We start from the raw sequence: 22,119 nt of genomic DNA, 5'->3' as shown, positions 1-22,119 counted from the left end.
GTTTTTCCTCCCCTCCAGATTGATTGAAATACCAATTTTTGATCAGTGTCAGGCTGACCAGCACCAAATGCTTTTGAATTGAAGAGTTTCCCAGGAATTAGTCTTGGTAACATAACAGCACGTAATCATCTGAATGAGGCAGAGGGAAGAGTTAAGAAGTGATGGTGCTGTGTTTTTATTTGAGTCCACCTGCAGGCCGTGGAATGGATACTTCTGTCTTTTTGACTCACCAGAAAGTACCCAATAGTAAATGCTACTTTCTCTCTTTATTCCTTGTCCCTTTTTATTTCCACGGATGCCAAAATAATTCTGTCTTTGATGTTACATGTTACCTGGTTGATTAATTATGCTGCAGAAATCTTTTTACCAGTACCAGTCGGATACATCTCTACTATACTTCCATATATGTTGCATTAATTTTGTCCACACGTCCTCGGAGAGGTAGGAAGTCATTGAAAATCATGTCCATATCTTAGCCCATGGCTCAGCAAGGCAGAACGGCTACCCCTGCCAAGGTTTGCTTCTTTACAGTGGTGCCTCACCCTCCCTCCCTCAAGGACTGAATGCTCTCTCCCTCCAAGAACTACTCCATTTCCTTTTTGGGATTTGCCACCATCCCCCTATTCTCTGGTCTCCTACTATTTTTGGTGGTGTTCAAGTGAAGGAAGAGATGTTCCCTCTAATTTCTCTCCAGCCTGTTATAACCTGCTATCTTGGGGCAGCTTTTGATGTATGACATGTCACCCTTCCCAACTTGGTCTCCAGCAACACTGCTGTCTTCATGTGGAGCCCTCACCACAATCTGGTCATTTGTGCCTTTTTCTTGTCATCTCTGTACACTACTTATACTCACTGTGGGTTTTGGGGGAGGGGGGCACTAATTTTAAGCATGTTCAGTGGCAGCTCCCCTCCAATTTCAGTGTCACTCTTAAATTTATCCAAAAGCAACTTCACTAGGGGTTTTCTTAAGGGGTAAAGACCTTTTACAGAAGCTAAACCCTTCCCCACACGTGGTAGAATGTGCTGTTCTATATCTACTTCTCAATAAAGCATGTTCTCTGCTCAAGCCTGCTTCTTCCAGGGCCTTTGATTTCCATAGCAAAGTAATGCAGCTGACTTGCTACTAATAGTAAATGCACTTTGGATTTATTTTTTCCTAGCAGAGAACTGGCTGTTGAGGGATGTGGTTTGTGGCTATGGAAATGTTTTTCTCTGGGATGCAGGCTATCTATAGAGGGAGTGCTTACTTTTAACTTGCCTAGTCGATGGGATAAATTAGATCTGCCTCAGTGTGGTTCCAGCGAATTAGGTATACAGAGCAGTGACAAATCAATAAGTTTATTGCACTGAGTTTCAGGAGGAAAGGAACCAGCAGGAAGTTAGGAGAAGTGAGGTCCAGTTGGTACTTGTGGGAGGTGGGAAGAAGTATATCCTCTTCATCTCCAAGCTCATTTGCCTCTGAGCATGCACCTCTAATCACTGACTCCTAGCTTGAGATGATTATATTTCTGAAAGTAGCTGCATTTTCCTGTAGGATTTACCCAGTGCAGAGAAAGGTAGGAGTGGGCAGGGGTGTTGGGTGGATTTGTTGGCATGGTTTAGTTCCATATGGCCAGTGTGAGAAGCTCCCCAGAGGACCTTCCTTTGTGTGTCATTTATTGGGGGGTGGAGATGGGTAGAGAGAACCTGAAGGTTACAAAACTATCAACTCACTCGTTCTGAAAACCAGAAATGTTCCTCTATATAGTTATATCAAAGGGATATTTGGCTCTCTCCCTCGCTTAAAAAAAAAAATCAGGTAATGTGGGCCATAAGAATGGAATGCTGAGATGGGAAGGCACTTGAAGTTTTGTGCAGTCCTGATCCCATGCCTTCGCTGATTACTGCCCCTTTCCTCACCCAGAAATAAATGGGAGATTTTTCTACTTTAAACTCCTCACAAGCATGCGAACAGTGTTCTCTTCCCTTGACAACTTTAAGTAGCGTAGTGCCTAAGGCACTTGACTGCTAACCAGAAGGCTGGTGGTTCAAACCCACCAGCCACTCCAAGGAAGGAAGATGGGGCAATCTACTTCTGTAGTGATACTGCCTCGGCAACCCAAGGAGGGGTCACTATGAGTCGGGTCTGACTCAACAGGACATAACAACAATAACATCTATTCCCTGTGACTCCCTTTATCTGTATAAAAGTAGCCAACTGCTTGGGCTCCTTACTTTGGAGGCCAGCCTGGAGTTTATTCCTGGATCTAACTCCTGAAACCCACTGAATGGAAGCATCCACTCTATTTCTGGAGGAAGAGAAAAGGTCTGACATGTGCCAGTTGCTTTTCTGTGCTCGGCACTGTGCTAGGTGCCTTGACATACTCCTTTGGCCCTCATGTTAGCCCTGTAAAGTTGATGGTCACAGGGTTTTGCATACGGGAACCTGGAGCCCCAGCAAGGTGATGCAGTAAGGAGTGAAGCCAGAAATCTCGTTCTGGTTCATACAACTTGAGAATTTAATACTCTTCCCTCTACCATTTGCTTCCTTGGCTTTTTCAATTCCTTTATGATTTATGCATCCTCTAATTTCCCTTGTTTCAGCCACAGACAGCCCTGCTTCCATTGCAAGGACAATATTGAAACCAGTGAAAACTTAAGGATCAAATAATTGATTTTAGTTCATTCTGGAAGCATTAAATTGGTGGCCAGAGGGCTGAACCAAGGAGTAAAAGATGGACCTCATTCTGGCCCTGCTTCCTATTTAATGAATTTAATTCCTGCATAGGAATGAACTGTTTGGCAAGTGCTATCCCTTCCCTACATGTGATTTCATTCAGTCCTCACAACATTAAGTACTATGCCTCATTGCCAGATGAGACGATTTGATGTATTCCTGAAGTCTTGCTGCAGCACTGCAGAAACTGGATGAGAGCCCTGGGTCTCTGATTCAAATCGCACTCTCAACAATGCTGTCATGAAGTGGTAGAGCCCCTGTCTAGTAATTTGATGCTTCTGCTCATTTTCTGTGGTCTGCTGGTAACCAAAATGTTGGTGATTTGAACCCACCCAGCAGCTATGTGGAAGACAACACCTGGCCATCTGCTTCTGCAAAGATTATAGCTAAGAAAACCAGTAGAGCATTTGTCTGACACATGCGGTTACCATGAGTTGGGCTCAATGGCGGCTTCTTGGAGAAGCCAGATACTGCAATATACTACATTCTTGGGGGCAGTGGTGGTTCAGTAGTCAGTTTTCACCTTCCCTATGGGAGACCAGGATTCAGTTTCTGCCCAATGAACCTCATGAACAACGACCACCCTCTTGTCGGTGGAGGCTTGCATGATCCTATGATGCTGAGAACGTTTCAGCAGAGCTTCCACATGGACTTGGAAGAAAGCCTGGTAATCTTTCTGAAAAGCAGTGGTGGAAACTTGGAGGATCACAATGGTCCAATCTGCAGTCAATCATGATGGCACAGGAGTGGGCAGCATTTCACTCTTGTACATGGGGTCGCCATGAGTTGGACAGACTCGATGTCAGCTAACAACATACCCTTTATAGAGCAACATACTTGCTGGTCCTCAGTTTTGGTTTGTCTTAGTTCTGGGGTAGACTGCATGGCATGCCTGGCCTTCCTTGTGGCTAGGCTTAGGTATGAATGGTGTTGAAGAGTTGTCCTTGGTAAGCCAGTTGCTTAAGATCAAGGTTGGAGCTACGTAGGAACTAAAGCCACTGAGCAAAAATAGCCTATAGGTTGCTTACAGTACACTTTCTGGAACATGAAACAAATGAAAAGCAGTTTGAATATATATTTTTAGTAACTTCAAGGGTAGTGATACATACCTGCCATTACTCCTTTTAAGTAATCAGTGAGTCAAATGACATTAAAGAATCACTGTTTCTTACTGGCTTTAGGATCAAGTAGCATAGTACTCAGCAAGCGCTGCTTTTCTGACTGCTTGAGATTGAGCAAAGCCTTGATCCTTTTTTCTAATGCTCATATGCAAGTAGGCACAGAAATTCATTCAGGAGATTGCGCCATTGAAGTCTGAACCTCCACATGGGGTTAAGAAACTGGTTTGAGAAGAAGCCCCTAGGAGAAGATGAATCTTCCTTCCTGCCCTCTTACCCAAGGCCAGTTCATTGTGTGAGTTTAGGCTGATAGTAACGGGTCCCATTCAGTGAAGTGAGGACAACTGAAGGAAAAGTCCTGTCTTAGTAGCTCTCTGTTTCCTTTCCAATGGCCTCACAGGTGCACCTATGTGCAAAATGCTGTGTGGAGTAATGCATAATTGTATAAGAAAATAGGAAAATCGCTTTACTAAATAGTAGTATGTTTTACGTGCTGGAAATTCTAGAAATCCTTTGCTGGTCACTGGGATCGTGGAATTCCAGAACTGGACATCAACTGGGTTTGTCCGAGCACTTGCTGCCACAGACTTGTATGGCTGACTCTTCCAGACTGTTTTGTGCTGTCGGGGGCAGTGTAATTGCCCACTTCCTTTGTGGTATCTGACAAAATAACAATGAATGCCACTGAGAAGGAAACAAAGGAGTGCCTGGTGGTGAAAATGCCCTTTGTATTAAGACAAGAGTTTGTCTCTTTCCTCTTGTGCAATACCTAGGCTTTTAGATGCAAGTCATGCTTGCCACCATTTTGGGATGTGGGGGATGGTTGGTTTGTCCCCAAGAGTGGAGAAAATAACCTAGCTGTTGCACAACTTTGGCTCCATTTCTTCCAAATGTTCCATGTGAGATACAAACACGTGTAGCCTTGACAAGTTGTGTTCATTCCAAGAAGCCAGTCTTGTTCTTAACTGGGTAGTTGTTTCTGGAAGCAGCGTACCTTATATTTACTTTTTTCCAAAGTTATCAGAAACCTATACTCTTGTAAATACAGAGCTATGGTAGATTATCTCCAAAGATGGCCGCCGACAATTCCACCCATCCCCACGTAGATGTGCCTCTCCTTCCAATAAGAGGTCTGCTTTCTCTCTTGCATATGGGAATGGCCTTGTGACTTGCTTTGACAGAAGTGGTCATCTGACAGCTTCCAGTTTTGCTCTTCTGGATACTAGCTGCCATGGAAAGCTTGAGCTGAACTACTGAGTGAGTGGACCATGTGTAGGAGAAACGAGGTGCCCCAGCCAACAACACCAAAAACCTGGACTTGAGAGTCAGGCTGTCGTGAAGGTTTCGAGCCCAGCCAATCTCCCACCCGAGGGTGGCCTCGAGAGTGACCCCTGCTGACACACGTTGAGGCTGGAGAACCATCCAGCTGAATCCAGCCAACCCAGGGAGATGTGAAAAATAACCTTTAAGCCTTTGTTTTGGGACACATGATAGTGGACAAGTAAAACAATGAGACTTTCAAAACTAAAGGGGGTAGGATTCAGTTTAGCCCAGTAGAAGAGCCATATCTTGTGCAAATCCCGGGGACACTTCAAGTCAAATTCTATGTAAATGGCATCCTCAGAGTCAGTTTAGCCCCTTTTTGGTCACTGAACATATTTCACCTGTCAAGACTTCTGAGGTCTCTGCTTGGCTTGGTAATTCTTAGCCTCCTGTTTAGAAAAGTGGATCAGGAAGAAGGGAAGAACATTCTTTTACTATCAAGACATTGCTTATCACTTCCCTGCTCAAGAACCCATGTGGCTTCCCACTGCTCTTTGGATTAAGACCCTATTTATCCAGGCTTTTAAGACTTTGCATAAGCTGTCAAGTCTACGTTAACAGTCATCATTCTACATACAACCTCAGTGTGTACCTGGATTTGTTTATTACCCCCTTTCCTACTTTAACTGGGAAAAGCCTCCACTTAGTTCCTGAAGTGTGTTCTATTAAACATACAATGGGCAAAAAGGGTGCTGTGGTCATAAGTTTGAAATGGGGGGAGAAAAGCAGTTGCCATCAAGTTGATCCTGACTCATGGCAACCCGTGTGTTGGAGTGGAACTGTGCTCTGTAGGGTTTTCAGTCCTGAGTTTTCTGAAGTAGATCACTAGGCCTTTGTTCCAACGTGCCTCTGGACAGACCCACCGCCAGGGGCTCTAAGTTTGGAAAACAGTGAGTTGACCACCAGGGAAAAGAGAGTGAAATATGGGCAGTCCCTGACTTCTGACAGAGTTCTATTCCCATAACTCTGTCGTAAGTTGGTCCTGACACAAGTTGAATACCTCATCTTTTTTGTTGTTTCTTTTCATTTTAAAACAAATTGTTTTCAATAGTAAATCATAAATTGAACATCAGCAAGTGAACATCTGAGAATAACATTCACAAACTACATGTTGCAACATTGTATGTACTTCAAATTATTAGCAGTAAGATGTATTAAAAAAAAAAAAAAGACGGTCATAAGTATGGTTTGTCATAACTTGACTATGTCCTGAGTCAGATACTACCTATATTGATATGTTTCTTGACTTCAGAACTTCTGAAAGCCACAAGTAAGTTAATGGGCATTGGCGTTTTCCAAGAGGGGGATACACTATGTAGCATTTCCTAAAATAATTTGATCTGGGATTTTTTTTTTTTAAGGAACCTCAGGGAATTGGTATTCTGGTGAGCATACTTTTGGAAATATTTCTTTCCTGCCTATTCAAATAGGTCCAGCCTTCCTCATGAAGTTTTCCTGATAATTCCACCCAAGACTTGTCTGTAGGATTGTGGTATAGACCATGTAATGTGAAGATTGAGTGGTTTTGGAGTCAAGGCACCTTCATTCAAATCCTGGCTCTGCCATTTGCTGTATACTTGAAGCAAGTGGCTTTTCCTCAGTTGCAGAGTGGGATAACAATTGTGAAGGTGAAATGTCTTGCAGAATACTTGACATACTCATTTATTCAATAAACAAATATTCACTGAGTACCATTACTGGATATTCAGTTGTATATAAAAGACTTGGAACTTCCCATCTCCTGGAGGAGAGAGAGGGGAAACGTATGTAATTACTGATGTGATCAGTGCTATGAAGGAAAAGGACAAGATGTTGTGAAAGAATAATAAGAGGGAACTAGTTAAGCTTGAGGATCAAGCAAGCCCTGTCTGCGGAAGGGCCTTTTTCCTGGGACCTAAAAGATGAGAAAGAATTAGGGGAACCAGGGTTATGTTCCAGATGAGAGAGAGAGCTTGTGTGCAGCCCCCAAGGCAGGTGAGTACTTGGTGTGTGTAGAACCCTGAGAGTAAGCCCAGTGGCTGGGGTGAGGTGATTGAGAGAGACTAGAGAGCATAGGGCATTAGAGGCCACAGGATGCCATTTTAAGTGAAGAAACTGGTCGGGGATGGGCATTATCCATTTTCCCATTTTCAAAGGTCATGCTCTGGGGAAGAACGGCTATGGTGAGTGGGTGGGTAGGCAGCAGGAAGACGGACAGCAAGGGGGTCAGTTGGGCTACTGTCTTCAGGCAACGGGTGAAGGTAGCTTCTATTAATGGTAGCCATGAAGATGCCAAGAAGCAGATGAGCTTGAGATTTTGGAAACTGAATCAACAACTAGGGATGAGTTAGATGTGGGGAGTGAGGAATGGAGGGTAACTCCCAGGTTTCTAGCTTGAACAGCTGGGTGGGTACATGGAGGTGCAGTGTGTAGAGGAGCAGAAGATGTGAGAATGCCTCTGAAGCAGATCAAGAGTTCATTGTGTGGGAGTGTTGAGTTTGAGAACTTTAGGATGTGTGCTCAGTAGATGGTAGCTGTTAATGGACTTCAGTGTTTTCAGTTTGGCTCCCTTATGGCTCCCTAGAGACAGAAATTCCCTGCAGGCAGGAAATAAATGTATGTCCTTCGCCAAAACAGTCTCCAAGGACCTCTTATGTGCCAGCAGTATTGTTAGCAGGAGTGGTACAAAGAGCTGCAGTCCCTATTCTTGAGAAACTTTGTCTTTTGGGGATGATAAACCACGACTTTTAATTAATTTAAACATTACAATACACAGTAAATGATGTAATGTAATGCAAGGCACTCGGGACCTTGGAGGAGGGAGTGAATGGGTGGCTCCTGGTGTGGGAAACCTTCACAGAGAAATTGACTTCTGAGTAAGAATTCACCAGAAAGGAAAGAATGGCATGTTCAGAAACCAGAAGCTTGAGTGACATGGTGGTTTTGAAAACGATATGGCTGGAGAGCAGTGTGTGGGCTTTGCACAGAATGAGTAAATTTTGGCTGTCCTATAAAGACATTTTGGTCTTCAAAGACGAATCCCAATCTCGTACTTCTTTTGTACCCCTAGTCCCATCTGAGTTCCTAGCACAGAGAAGATACTACCTAAATATTTGGTGAATTTAGCTTTTTCTAAAATGTCCCAAATAAACGCCAGAATAAAATCCTCAACTCTCTTTGCTGCTCCTTTGAGTTGGGTTTGTCTCAGTGAACTACCTCTTGGGACCACAGCAATGGGTGAAGTGGGGTGGGGGAGGCACTAGGGATACCTGGTAGGTTAGGAATGGATGGAATAAGTACACTGAATAGGAAATTTTGTAGTAGTGCCAAACTCTGAAGAGGAGGCTTGTGCCACCCACCCCCTACTTTTTTGTCCTATACTGGACATGGTGGAATGAATGGGAGGTTTACTCTCTTCAGGGAACTTGAGGCTCATGGTGAATAGTTTTGGGACAGAGACTATTCCACTACAGGACAAACTGAAGAAATCTTACTGGTTATGCTGGTGGCCATTTGGCCTCCTCTCCTTAGTGGCTTCATGGCTATCACTAAAGCCTTCCCAGGCAGCCAGTTGAAGCTCCTACCCACTCCACCATGCCTGTCTTCCCCTCCGTTTAAACATAGCTGAGGCACACCTCTCCTCTAGTCTCCTTGAAGAATCATAGACCAGAGACAACTTCTAACTGAATCTCTTCTTTTAGGAGAAAGGGACACAATGTTAAGTAACCTGATGAGCAGATCATTGAAAAGACAGGAGAGGAAGAACAGACCAAAAGGGATGTCAGAAGAGACTCTGAAACTTGCCCTTGAGTGGAGAGTAGCTAAAGCAAATAGAAGAAATGACAAGATAAAAGAGCTGAACAAAAGATTTCAAAGAGCAGCTCAAAAAGACAAAGCCAATGATTATAATGCAATATGCAAAGACCTAAAGTTAGAAAACCAAAAGGGAAGAACACGTTCAGCATTTCTCAAGCAGAAAGAACTGAAGAAGAAAATTCAAGCCTTGAGTTGCAATATTGAAAGATTCTATGGTCAAAATATTGAATGATGCAGGAAACATCAAAAGAAGATGGAATTAATACACAGAATCACTGTACCAAAAAGAATTGGTTGATGTTCATCCATTTTAGGAGGTGGCATATGATCAAGAACCAATGGTACTGAAGGAAGAGGTTGAAGCTGCACTGAAGGAACTGGGGAAGAACAAGCCTCCAGGAATTGAAGGAATACCCATTGAGATGTTTCAACAAAGGGATGCCACACTGGAGGCACTCACTATGCCAAGAGATTTGGAAGACAGCTACCTGGCCAACTGACTGGAAGAGATTCATATTTGTACCCATTCTAAAGAAAGGTGATCCAACAGAATGTGGAAATTATCAAACAATATCATTAATATCACATGCAAGTAAAATCTTACTGAAGATAATTAAAAAATGGTTGCAGCAGAATATTGACAGAGAACTTCCAGAAATGCAAGCTGGATTCAGAAGAGGACATCGAATGAGAGACATCATTGCTGATGTCAGATGGATCTTGGCTGAAAGCAAAGAATATCCGAAAGGTGTTTGTTTACTTATGTTTTATTGACTATGCAAAAGCATTCGATTGTGTGGATCATAACAAATTATGGATAACATTGAGAAGAATGGGAATTCCAGAACACTTAATTGTGCTCATGAGGAACCTGTACATAAACCAGGAGGTTGTCATTCAAAGAGAACAAGGGGATACTGCATGGTTTAAAATCAAGAAAGGAGTGGTCAGGGTTGTATCCTTCCACCATACTTATTCAATTTGTATGCTGAACAAATAATCTGAGAAGCTGGACTATATGAAGAAGAACGTCATCAGGATTGGAGGAAGAATCATTAACAACCTGTGATATGCAGATGACACAATTTTGCTTGCTGAAAGTGAGGCTGACTTGAAGCACTTACTGATGAAGATTAAAGACTACAGTCTGCAGTATGGATTGCACCTCAATACAAAGAAAATAAAAATCCTCACAACTAGACCTATAAGCAGCAGCATGATAAATGGAGAAAAGATGGAAGTTGTCAAGGACTTCATATTACTTGGTTCTACAGTCTACACCAATGGAAGCAGCAGGTGCTGAAGAGCAAAGATGTCTCCTTGAAGACTAAGGTGCACCTAACCCCAAGCCATGGTATTTTCAATTGTCTCTTATGCATGTGAGGGCTGGACAATGAATAAGGAAGACCGAAGAAGAGTTGATGCTTTTGAGTTGTGGTGTTTGTGAAGAATACTTAAAGTACCATGGACTGCTAAAAGAACTAACAAATTTGTCCTGGAAGAAGTGCAGCTGGAATGCTCCATGGAAGCAAAAATAGTCAGACTTTGTCTCACCTATATTTTGGTCATGTTATAGGAAGGAACCATTCCCTGGAGAAGGCTACCATGCTTGGTAAAGTGGAGGGTCAACGAAAAAGGGGAAGGCCTTTAACAAGATGGATGGATACAGTGGCTGCAACAATGGGCTCAGGTGTAGCAAGGTTTGTGAGGCCAGTGTAGGACCATGCAGCATTTCGTTCTGTTGTGCATAAGGTCATTATGAGTCAGTGATGACTCGATGGTGCTAAGGACTTGGATTCACATTCTAGGATTTCACTCTGTCTAGAGTCCTGTGTGTCCTGTCTGCCCATAAACCACTGGGACAGGACAATAGTCACCCCATCAGACAGAGGGCTCTTGAGGATGTGACTAGTTTCATTCCTCTGGAGCTCTTCCCAATGCTCAGGAGTGAGTAGTGCTCAATGGGTGGCTGACTGCCTGTGACCTAAAAGTAAAGCAGTTAATTGAAGAACCACCATACACAAGAGAATGGATCAATGACCTGGGCCTCAGTTCTGCTCCAAGTCAGAAGATACATGGACTTGAATCCTTGAGATCATGACTGTGGGTGGCGGGAGGGTATCTTCTTTTAGAATGGAGCTTCATAACATCCTAAAGAGAAAAATGACCCCTTGCCTTCAAATCCACTTCACTCCAAGATGCCTGTGCTACCCTCCCAGGGTCTCCTTCCCATTTCTCATCTAGCTGTCATCCTCTCATGTGCATCAAGTCTGTTTTCTCACCCTCATGTAGGGGACTGGGTCTCTTTGGTATTTCTCTTTCCAATTCCAGAAAACACACATCAGATAGGTCACTGGACAGGATGCAGAGTCCAAGCCATTACGACCTTGTGCCCTGAGCCAGAGAAGAAGCCACTCACTGTTCATTCATTTATTGAGCCCCTGCTATGTGCTGGGCACAGGGGAGTCAGGAATGTGTGAGCCTCATCCCCACTAGACAGATGAGAGCTCAACGCTGGGGGAAGCACGGTCACTCCAGCTTGTAAGGGTGATGACAGTTCATTTACACACAACTGGTACTTGAGTGTTCTGAAGGAAAAGCCAGTGAGTTCAGTGCAGGCCTGGTGTGAAATGCCAGGATAGAGAACAGGAGACACACGAAGAAGAGAGTTGGCCCTGCTGGCTGGTCAGCTGAGCATCCAGGTAGGAAAAGGGGAGTCATCGTCCTCTAGAAAGCGTGTGGTTGGGCTCTCACTCTGGACCTTGGTCCTCCTCTGGGTCCGGGGAGAGCTCTGTAATGGACATATGGTTAGGGGAGTATGTCTCTCCTCCACCATAGAAGCCTTCCCCAGGCACTCCACTTGAAGCCCTGCCTTTCCCTCAGGTCTCTCCTGTCTGTAAATGTCCAGGGCAACAATATTACAGGTTCATTGGTCCTATCTTCCATTACTTAATTGTAAATGTCCCCAGACCATAGGAGCCAGCAACTCACGCAACACTCAGTTCCCATCTCTAAAGGAAGGGCAGTAGTAACAGTATTCAGGAATTCCCAGGCCTTCCTGGGACCCTGGAAAGTACCCTGGACTAGGAAACAGGGGGCACAGTTTTCAGTCCTGGTTCTATTACTAGTTCACGGTGTGCCTTTGGTCAAGTTGCTTTCCATTTCCGAGCAATAACTTATAAGGTTCCTGCCTACACTACACCTGGAGGGGCATTCATTTCTATTTGCTATTGGGATGACGCCCATGACTCTTTGCATGGAACGGCTCAAATGTTTTGTGAAAAAAAATTCAAGGGATTATACAGGAGTTTCCCATCTTTGTTCCCAAGAGGCAGTGTTGTAATGAGCAAGTGCTTCATCAGGGAAGCTGGGGGTGGGGTGAGGTGGGGTGGGGGTGGTCCAGAAGTCTGCCACTCTGGGAGAAAGACTAGGCATCTGAGAAAGCAGACTGGAACTCAGCTTGTCGATTGAGGGCCGGGAGCACCCACTGCCCTTCCTCTGGTATCAGGTCATTCAAGCAGCTGTTATTTTCCCCAGTTATTTACTTTCATGCCTGGCTCCTTGGAACCATTTCAGTGTGTGCCTCTACCAGAAGGTGTTAGCTGATATTTGCACAAGGTGTTACCCCTCCCAGGGTAATTTGCACTTATTTGCAACTGTTGAAGGCAGAAAATCTCCTAAAACCAAAGGTGTGACTCTCTAATGATCAATGATTAGAGCTACTAGGACAATAAGAGAATGCTCCAGCGTTTGGCAAACTAAGAATCATTCTTTGTAGGTTCAGTTGGCCCCCTGGGGATAGAGTGTGCCTGGGCTTTTTTGGGGTGAGGAGGGTACAGCCTCAGAGCTGTGGCTGTTTCATGGCTGCATCATTAAGAGGAACATTTCCCTACAACTCAACAGCCCTTTCCTGTGGAGCCCCCACCTAATAGCTTGTGGGGACCCTGTTCTTTCTGGCTAGCTGCCTAACCCCCATCTTAGAAACTGGCCCCAAAATGACTGGCCACTTTCCTGTGATGCACATGTCACCCACTAGAGACTCTGACCTACCTCCAGTAGATGGTCCTTTCTTGCCCAGGAGACCCTGGACTGCTTGTTCTTGCTCATACCCTGTTGACAGAGGAGAGAGCTTATAGCATAGAGGCTATCTTGGGAAGTTGGGACTTTGTAAATGAGGTCATTTCTCAGTCATCTTGGGAGTTGATGAAAAACCATCATTTGATTTGTTCATTCCTTCACTGATTCCTTCATTAATCCCTCCCATCCTCTCTTTTATCCTCCCTCCCTCCCTTCTACAAACAGCTCTTGGGTGCCTGTAATAGGCAAAAACTACGCTGGAGGTTAGGGGATACAGAGCCAATGGCATACCTGGTGCCTGCCCATGTGGAATTTCTGGTCTGGGGACACCAGCTACATGCCCAAGCAGGGAAGTGCAGTACAGTGTGCTGTGGATTTGGCAGGTAGTCTTGGAAGGAGAGCCATGGGAGATGGGGCTGGGGAACACGGTGAGTCATGTTAAGGGTTGGACTCGATCCTGAGAGCTGAAGAGGGTGGTAGGTAAAGACTGGTTTCTTTTCTTTTCTTTTTGCTTTCCCCTTTCACTGAAGGTTTTATGCAAGAGGGTGACTGCTCAGATTTGCAATTTTAAGATCCCTATGGGTGCAGTGTGGGGAATGGATGGAAGGATTGAGCATTCTTCTTTGGTTGTGGTTGGTTTGCTTTCCCAACCCCAGACTTTAGACCCAAGGTAACTGAACATTTGGCAGACCTAGATACATCCCTGTCTTCTTATCCCTGCACCCACTCCCTAAGTGTCATAGACAACCCAACTAAGGGATCCACCACAAGAATTAGTCCAGGAAGCCAGTGTGTAGCCAAACCATGCTGGCCTGCCATCTACAACCTGGTAAACCCCTGGCCAGAGCCTCTGTCTAACCTCCCTGACCTATTAGTGGCCAGGAAATCACTCCACACCCCCCCCCAAAGGATGCTGAAGGGAAAGTCTGGACAACACACACCTGCTCTTCTCACTGGTTGGACTGACGATGTTCCTGGGAAGAGAGGAAGCCGGAATGACGACAGTACTGCTTTACTGGGCGCTCAGTGAGATGGAAAGGTCTCGTGGCTTTTTGGGGTTTGGTGCCTGTGGTGGGTCTTAAGTGGGACTCCAGTCACTTCCCATTATCCTTGTGTGACTGACCCACTCAGCTGCTCCTTATAGGAAGCAGTGTGGAGTAGAGGGAAGCGGGCACAGAGTTTTGGAGTCAGAGGCACCTGGTCTGGACATCCTGGGGAAAAGTACTTCCCTATCTGACTCTCAGTTTCTCCATTGATGATAACCAAGCCCATGAAATCCATTGCTGCCGAGTCAATTCTGACTCCTGGCAACCCTATAGGACAGAGTAGAACTGCCTCATAGGGTTTCCAAGGCTGTAAATCTTTCCAGAAGCGACTGCCACAGCGTTCTCCCTTGGAGCAGGCTGGTGGGTTTGAACTGCGGACTTTTCGGTTAGCAGCTGAGTACTTAACCACTGTGCCACCAAGGCTCCTCATTGGTTATAAGGGGGATATTATTGTGAGGATTTAATCATGTGTGAGCATAGTAGGTACTTAAGAAATATTTCACTTATACCCCATTCCCTGCTCCTCACGGTTGTTAGATTTGAAAGAGACCTTTGAAATGGCCCGGTCCAAAGCTCATTTTACAGAGGAGGAACCGAAGGCCAAAAGTGTTTGGTCACAAGATGGTTTTCTCTATTTTCATATGCATATTGTTTTATTAAAAAAGGTCTTGAATACATGCCCACTATAATTCTAGTAATATAGACGTTTATACAGTGAAAATTAAAATCCCAGAATTAAAGTCACTCTTCACTCTCTCTCCCTCACATCTACTTCCTCTCCCTCTGTGGCCTCAACTCAGGCTCCTTTGCATCTTCTACACAATAATGTACATAAAAATAATAATAAACAGCTGACATTTCATCTTCAATTTTCCTGGCGCTATGCTAAGCAACCATTGTTGACAATTTGGTATTTATCCTTCTAGAAGTTTTTGTATACATTTGTCTATATGTGTGTGTAAGGATACAGCTTTTTTTAAACAAGTAGGCTCTTATCACCCGTATCCTGTCACTTGCTTTTTCCACTGAACCGTATAGCTTGGAGATCTTCCCATGTCTTCCCACAATTCTGCTTCATTTTTTCAAAATGGCCACAAAGATTAGAGATGGACCTAATTACTTGGAGCATTCCCCTATTGATATTTCTTTCTGTGATCCTCAAATTCTTGCTCTGGCAAACCAGCTGGCAGTGAATCCTCTGCTTCTGGCATCTCAGGGCTCATGTATGAATGGCATTTCCTGTAGACTCCCTGAAGTGAGACTGCTGGTTAAAAGGTATGCACATGCCAACTCTGATGGATACCACCAAGGCGGTTTCCAAATAGACAGGATACAAAAGTGCCACTTTCTTTATGGCCTCACCAAGACTGTGCATTCCAAACCAAAACCCAAACCAAATCCATTGCCATCTAATAGATTCCAACTCATAATGACCTTATAGGACAGAGTAGAACTGTGGCAAAAGGTTTTCAAGGCTTTAAATCTTTACAGAAGCAAATTGCCTAATCTTTCTGCCACAGAGCAGCTGGTGGGTTTGAACCACCAATGTTTTGGTTAGCAGCCCAATGCTTTAACCACTGTACCATAGGAGCTCCTCACACTGTGCATTAATCCACTTTTAAAAAATGTTGACAATAAGAAATAGCTATTTTCTCTCCTTGTTGTTTTCTCCTTGTTGCCCAAGGCATGACTCCTGGGCTGAGAGTGCCCTCAGGAAACACAGCTTTATTTTAATAATAGTTTGGGTCATGCAGTAATGACTAGAAAGCTTGGCCCATGGCTTAGCTCACCTTTAGACTCTGACCTCTAGCTTCACCTCTATTCTCCACAATCATCTATACATCTGAGGCAAGGGAACCACCCCTTAGCATTTGCCCTCACCCTAAGGGTGATCTAGGAGCTCTGGTAGCATAGTGCCTAAGGCACTTGACTGCTCACCAGAAGGCTGGCGGTTCAAACCCACCAGCCACTCCTCGGAAGGAAGGTTGGGCAATCCTACTTCCGTAGTGATACTGCCTCGGAAACCCAAGGAGGGGTCGCTATGAGTCGGGGCCGACTTGACGGCAAACAACAACAACAAGGGTGATCTTACTTCCCATGTGCTAGGGACAGACCCAGTTTACACCTGTTACCTGGTATACTTTTTAATTCTCTCCAAAGTTCCTGGTTTGGATGATGTGGTGGTTAAGTTTGTGTGCCAGCTTGGCTGGGCCTGGTTGAGTGGCTGGGCAGCTGGTGGCAGTTATTCCCCATGATGAGACTGGCAATCAACTCCATGGTGGGATCTAGCACAAGCAGCTGAGTAGATGCTTGAGGGATGCGGTCTGCTTCCCATACATAAGAAGCAGCTTTGGGAATTGTTCTGGTTACCTAGTGCTGCTCTGACAAGAATATACCACAAATGGGATGGCCTTAACAAACAGGAGTTTATTCTTATAATTTGGAGGCTTTAAGTCCAAGTTCAAAGTGCCAGGCTCTAGGGGTTAGGTGAAAGCCCCTCAACCTTGGGGTCCAGCTATGCCTCCTGCTCCCAGCCCACTGGAACTAGAGGCATTTCTTCACTCAGACAGCTGCTAGCTGCTGAGGCTGACAAACCCAAGGTTGACAAGTAAAAAAGCACAGTCCTGATGTTACCAAACCACATGGCAGGCCACTTAAGTCCATTGTAAGTCTCAAGGTCGGCAGAGCACGGCAGGCTGCTGAACAACTACACGGATACATGCAGGGTCCAAGCATGCCATAAGCTAGAGACCATGCTCCAAGGCTTCTACTTATATATAGGAAGCAGACCACATTCCCTAAGGCAACTAACTACTCAGCTGCTCCCAGTAGATTCCACCATGGAGTTGATTACCAATCTCATCATGGGGAATACTACATCCAGCTGCCCAGCCACTCAACCAGGCCCAGCCACGTTGACACACAAACTGAACTACCACAGGAATGGTCTCTAGCTTATGGCATGCTTGAACCCTGCATGTAGCTGTGTTGTTGTTCAGCAGCCTGCCATGCTCTTCCTGACCTTGGGACTTTCAAGGGACTTGAATTAATGGCTTGTTATGTGGTCTGGTAACATCAGGACTGTGCCTTTTTACTTGTCAATCTTGGGCTTGTTAGCCTCAGCAGCCAGCAGCTGTCTGAGTGAAGAGATGCCCCTAGTTCCAGTGGGCTGGGAGCAGGAAGCAGAGCTGAAGCCCAAGGTTGAGGGGCTTTCACCTAGCCCCTAGAACCTGGCACTTTGAACTCAGACTTAAAGCCTCCAAACGGTAAGAGAATAAAGTCCTGTTTGTTCAAGCATCCCATTTGTGGTATATTCTTGTCAGAGCGGCACTAGGTAAGCAGAATAGATGATAATGCATAGAGAAACTCTACCTCCATTCCACTGGGTGCACACTCCCTGCTGGATTGGAGTAACTGACCCTGGGGTTCTGGGTTTGAACCTAGGGTCTCTGCTTGGTGTTTTGGAGACTCATGCAGGACCATTCCTTGCTAGGTTTTGCTCGTCTTTGTCACTTACCTCTCATCCGCTTCCCCATCAACCCGAAGAACTGACTCGCTTTGCCCCTCTTCACCTCCTGAAACTGGAGCTGAATGCTGGCCACAATACCTTCCTGGAGAAGCAGAGTTAGAGTTAGACCTGGGGAGATGTAGCAAGGAGACAGGGAGGGCAGCCTGAGAAATCATCACCTCCATAACCACCGCTCACAGTCTGAGAACAGCTGCCCAGAGCTGGTGCTGGCCTCTTTGCATCTTTTAGGTAATAATGTACATAATAATAACAATAATGAATAGCTGACATTTCACCTACTAAGTTCCTGGCGCTGCACTAAGCACTTTAATGTATTAACTCATTTAATCCTTGTCAAAACCCTGCTAGGTAAGTATCACTGGTATCACCATTTTATAGATAAAAACACCGAGGCACAGAGATATTAAGTAATTTGTCCAAGTTCACCCAACTGGGAAGTGAAAAGTGGAGCCAGAAATTGCACCCTGGTCAGCTGGCTCAGAAGCCAGGCTCTCATAATCTCATTTAATCTTCATAACCATGATTTATCTCTATATTACATAACCATGATTTATCTCTCTCTATATATATATATTCCTCAAGGGAGCTCTGGTAGCATAGTGCCTAAGGCACTTGACTGCTAACCGGAAGGCTGGCAGTTCAAACCCACCAGCCACTCCTCGGAAGGAAGATGGAGCCATCTACTAATCTACTACCATAGTGATACTGCCTCAGAAACCCAAGGAGGGGTCGCTATGAGTTGGGTCTGGCTCGACAGCACATAACAACAACACAATATATATTTCTCATCTATATTACAGATAGGGAAACTGAGGCTTGAGGAGATTAAGCGACTTGTTCAAGGTCACACAGGAAGTGTTAGAGCCAGGATTCAATTCAGGACATCTGACTCTATAGTCTGCATTCTGCTTTGTCTTGGGAAATGTTTCCAGCATAAAACAGTGAGTGGGCAGCCGATGATCTCAAGGTGGGCAAGACAGGGTAGCTTATCCCCAATTCCACAGGCATGCTCCTATTTTCTAGATCTACCCTTCCCTAAAGCTGGGCCTCCCATAGGAATATGATATATAGTCTGAAGGTGAAAGTTAGACAAAGAAATGGCTGAACTAATGGGAGAGAAATCCTGGACCAAGGACTCAGTGTTTAAGTTCTAGTGCCTCCACTAGACTTTGAGACCTTAGCCAAAGGCCTCTCCCTCCTTAGCCTCAACTTGAATTTTGAAGGGGTGCCTGCTCAGATCTGCCGAAATGGAGAGATGCTGCTAATTGAGAAAGTGAGTTGAGAGAGTGACAATAGCTGGCATCCATTAGACTGTCCTTGCGTCTCTGACTTGCCAGTATCTGGCACAGAGCCTGGTGTACACAAGAGCTCAGCAGTGTGGGTGTGTTGTTGTTAGATGCCATCAAGTCAGCTCTGACTCATAGCCACCCCATGTACAACAGAATGAAACACTGCCCAGTCCTGTGCCAGCCTCACAATCCTTGCTATACCTGAGCCCATCGTTGCAGCCACAGTGTCAATCTATCTCATTGAGGGCCTTCCCCATTTTTGTTGACCCTCCACTTTACCAAGCGTGATATCCTTCTCCAGGGAATGGTCCCTTCTGACAACATGACCAAAGTAGGTGAGATGAAGTGTGGCCATTCTTGCTTGCAAGGAGCATTCTGGCTGCACTTCTTCTAGGACAGATTTGTTAGTTCTTTTAGCAGTCCATGGTACTTTCAGTCCCTTCCTCTGACAGTCTGGGGATAAGGCAGGGGATGGTGTCTCCTTTTCCAGGAAAATGGAAGACAGACAAACAGAACTCCCAGGAGCCTGGGAGCAGGGGTTGGATCAGGGCCTTTTTTCCATCCCCAATTTCCATAGGGGCAGTGCTGGAGACGTTGGGACCAGCGGGGTCCTTCAGGCTGTGGAAACCCATTTTACATCTCACACTTGCCTGGAACCAATTTTTAGGATCAGGAATGGATTGTTTTCTAAGCCTTAAACCAATTCAACCACTTCTGTCTGTCTCTTCCCTAGGACATCAGTGGCTGGGACAGCTGTCTCCGGCTGGAGCCTCCCAGCCTGGCCGGGAACCAGAAAATGCTCTTTGGAGATTTAGATTCATTTTTGAAAAGCTCATGAAAACCACTTTGCCTTCATAAAAGACAATCTTCAAGTGCAGGCTGGAGAGAATGGATGTTTATGAATCAAATAGGACTTACCCTTCTCCCACCCACTGCCCTTCTGAGGGGTCATTAGGAGGCATCTGTTCCCTTTGCTCAGGAAGGACTCTTGTCCCCACCTAAGCATGCCACCTTCATTTAATTTAGAGCCCCGCTCCACTGCTGACTGCAGGCACTAGGAAGGTGATCAGATCAGCCCTGAAGGTGCCTCCATTCCTTCTACCACCTCCCCTGTCAAGCAACCCAGTGTTTCTAAGTTCTTCCTGAGCTCTAACCCAGTTTCTTTACCTGCATTCCAAGCCCAGCATCTTGGGAAGAAGAGGGATATTAGAGGAGAGTAAAAAGAGAGTAAGGATTAGACCCAACTTCAGGGTGAGGTACATGTGGATGGGAAATCCAGCAGCACCAGTGGAAGTTCACGAAGATGTGGTAAGGGTGGCTGTGTAGAGAGCTGCCCCTCACACAGCTCAGCTTCTCGGTCCCTGGGCTGGGCACCTTCAGGTTTGGCATTGACATCATAAAGCATGTCAAAGCTTGAACAAAACATGGGCATCATCTAATTTCACCCCCCCCCCATTTTAACGGTGAGGGTGACCAACCCAAGAGCCCATGAAGTCAGTGGAGAAGCTGAGGCTTGAACCCAGGCCCCCCAGTCCTATTGTCTTCTCAACCATGTACTTTCATGTTCAAACAAACCAAGAAGGAAACTCACCACCAATGGCTGTCCACTCAATGATTCTTCCAGTGGCCCCATTTCTAAGGACCAGAGTTTCCAGGGACCTCACCATGGCCTGGGACTGCAAGTAGGGCTTCCTCTGCCACGGCTGGCCCGTGTCCTCACCATCCCAGGAGGGTTGAGGAGTCAGGCTCAGCATTGTCCCATCTGTCCTTCCGCTGGAAGCCTTCCCTGAGCAAACTGTTCCCTGAACCCCGGTCTCTTATTCACTATGCAGGGGCAAGTTACCCAATAAACAACTTATGGCTTCCTTATGGTTACTTACTAATCTGTAGTGAATAATTTCATATGGTGAAAAACATGTGAAACTGTTCACTACAAATTAGTAAGTAAGTCCATGCTTACCTTGCTTACTGGGTACTCTGTCCCTGTCAGGGACTGTAAACTTGAAAAGAGGCTTTGATTATGTAGGAAGGTGCTGTGGGGTTGGGAGAGAGACAGATGCCAGGCATGCCCAGAACTAGAATCTTTGATGTGGTGAAAAAATGTGAACATTTTCACTACAGATTAGTAAAGAAGCACAAATAAGCCTGTGCTTCCCTTGCTTAATGGGTAGCCCTACACTACACCTGTGCTTGACTCTGGTCTGTGACCCTCTGTCCCCTTTCAGGCTGGCAGTTCCCTGAGGCCAGGTTTTTTGTCTCTCCCATCCACTTGGGGGGCAGATGCAAAGTCTCCAGCTTTCAGATCTCTCTTAGTGGCAACACTGGGCTTAATCAGTTTAGTAGAAGAGATGGGCAATCAAATCAGTACTTGCTCAATATCGGGAAATAAAATGATGATTCCCTTGAAAGGAGATTTTGGAAACCTTCTCTGATGCACAGATACAAGCCTTAGACAAGGTCTGTAGTTGTGATGTTGAAGCTGTGCAATCTGGACAAGTTAACTACTTGACCTCTCTGTGTCTTTGTTTCCTCACCTGCAAAATGGGGATAGTAACAGCATCTACCTCATAAGGCTGATAAGAGGATTAAATGAGTTAATATTTATAAAGCATCTGGAATAGTGCCAGGCATAGAGCATGTGCTAAATAAGTCTTTGTTGAATAAACACACACACACATGCACATGCACATACAGACTGTTGCTCTGGTGTGCAAATTTGGAGGTCTGCTTATCCGCAGAGTCATACATCTTGCCTTGCCTCATACAACCTGCTGTCTTGCAGCCATGGTAGAAATCTTCCACCCCGCTCCACATGGGTCACCCTTGGTCTGGTCAGAGCCTCTCCCCCACTCCAGGGTCACAGTTACCCAGGGCCCTACTTCAGCGCCGAGTGTCAGCTCCTCTCCGCTGTCCCCTGCCATAGTGCACACAGATAGTCCCATCAGGAGAATCAGAGTGAGGCAGAGCAGCATGGTGGACCCTGCTCTGGCCTGGGTCCCTCAGGGAGCCCCTCTCAGCCTGAAGACGCTGCCTCCAGCAGGCCCCAGTCCACAGATCGGCTCCTTTGGTGTATGGGGAGGAAGCTCCACCTGTTCTCTTGTCCTTCCAACTCTCCTGCTCCCTTCCTTCAGCTTATCTGATCCCCCTGGGCCCATTTCTGTGCTAGAAAGGCCAATGATGTTGGGGTGCTGCCTCAGAAGGAGGGACCAGACCTCTCCTATCACCA

General features: G+C 45.5%; 1 protein-coding gene across 1 annotated transcript; it reads right to left on the bottom strand.

The window, feature by feature from the left end:
* Positions 1–11,702: 11,702 nt before the first annotated feature.
* TAC4 (tachykinin precursor 4) lies at positions 11,703–21,865 on the bottom strand. The gene is made up of 5 exons (XM_042781098.1): positions 21,744–21,865; positions 21,404–21,407; positions 17,593–17,686; positions 13,003–13,062; positions 11,703–11,743 (listed from the first exon to the last, which is right to left on the bottom strand). The coding sequence occupies exons 1-5, from the start codon at positions 21,863–21,865 to the stop codon at positions 11,703–11,705; spliced, it is 321 nt and encodes a 106-aa protein (XP_042637032.1).
* Between the last annotated feature and the right edge of the window lie 254 nt (positions 21,866–22,119).

Source organism: Orycteropus afer, unplaced genomic scaffold, assembly GCF_000298275.1.
Source record: "Orycteropus afer afer isolate SDZICR_OR568_19922 unplaced genomic scaffold, OryAfe1.0 scaffold00085, whole genome shotgun sequence".
Lineage (NCBI taxonomy): Eukaryota > Metazoa > Chordata > Mammalia > Tubulidentata > Orycteropodidae > Orycteropus > Orycteropus afer.
The sequence above is the reverse complement of the archived record's forward strand: the minus strand, read 5'-3'. Positions and strand labels throughout refer to the sequence as shown.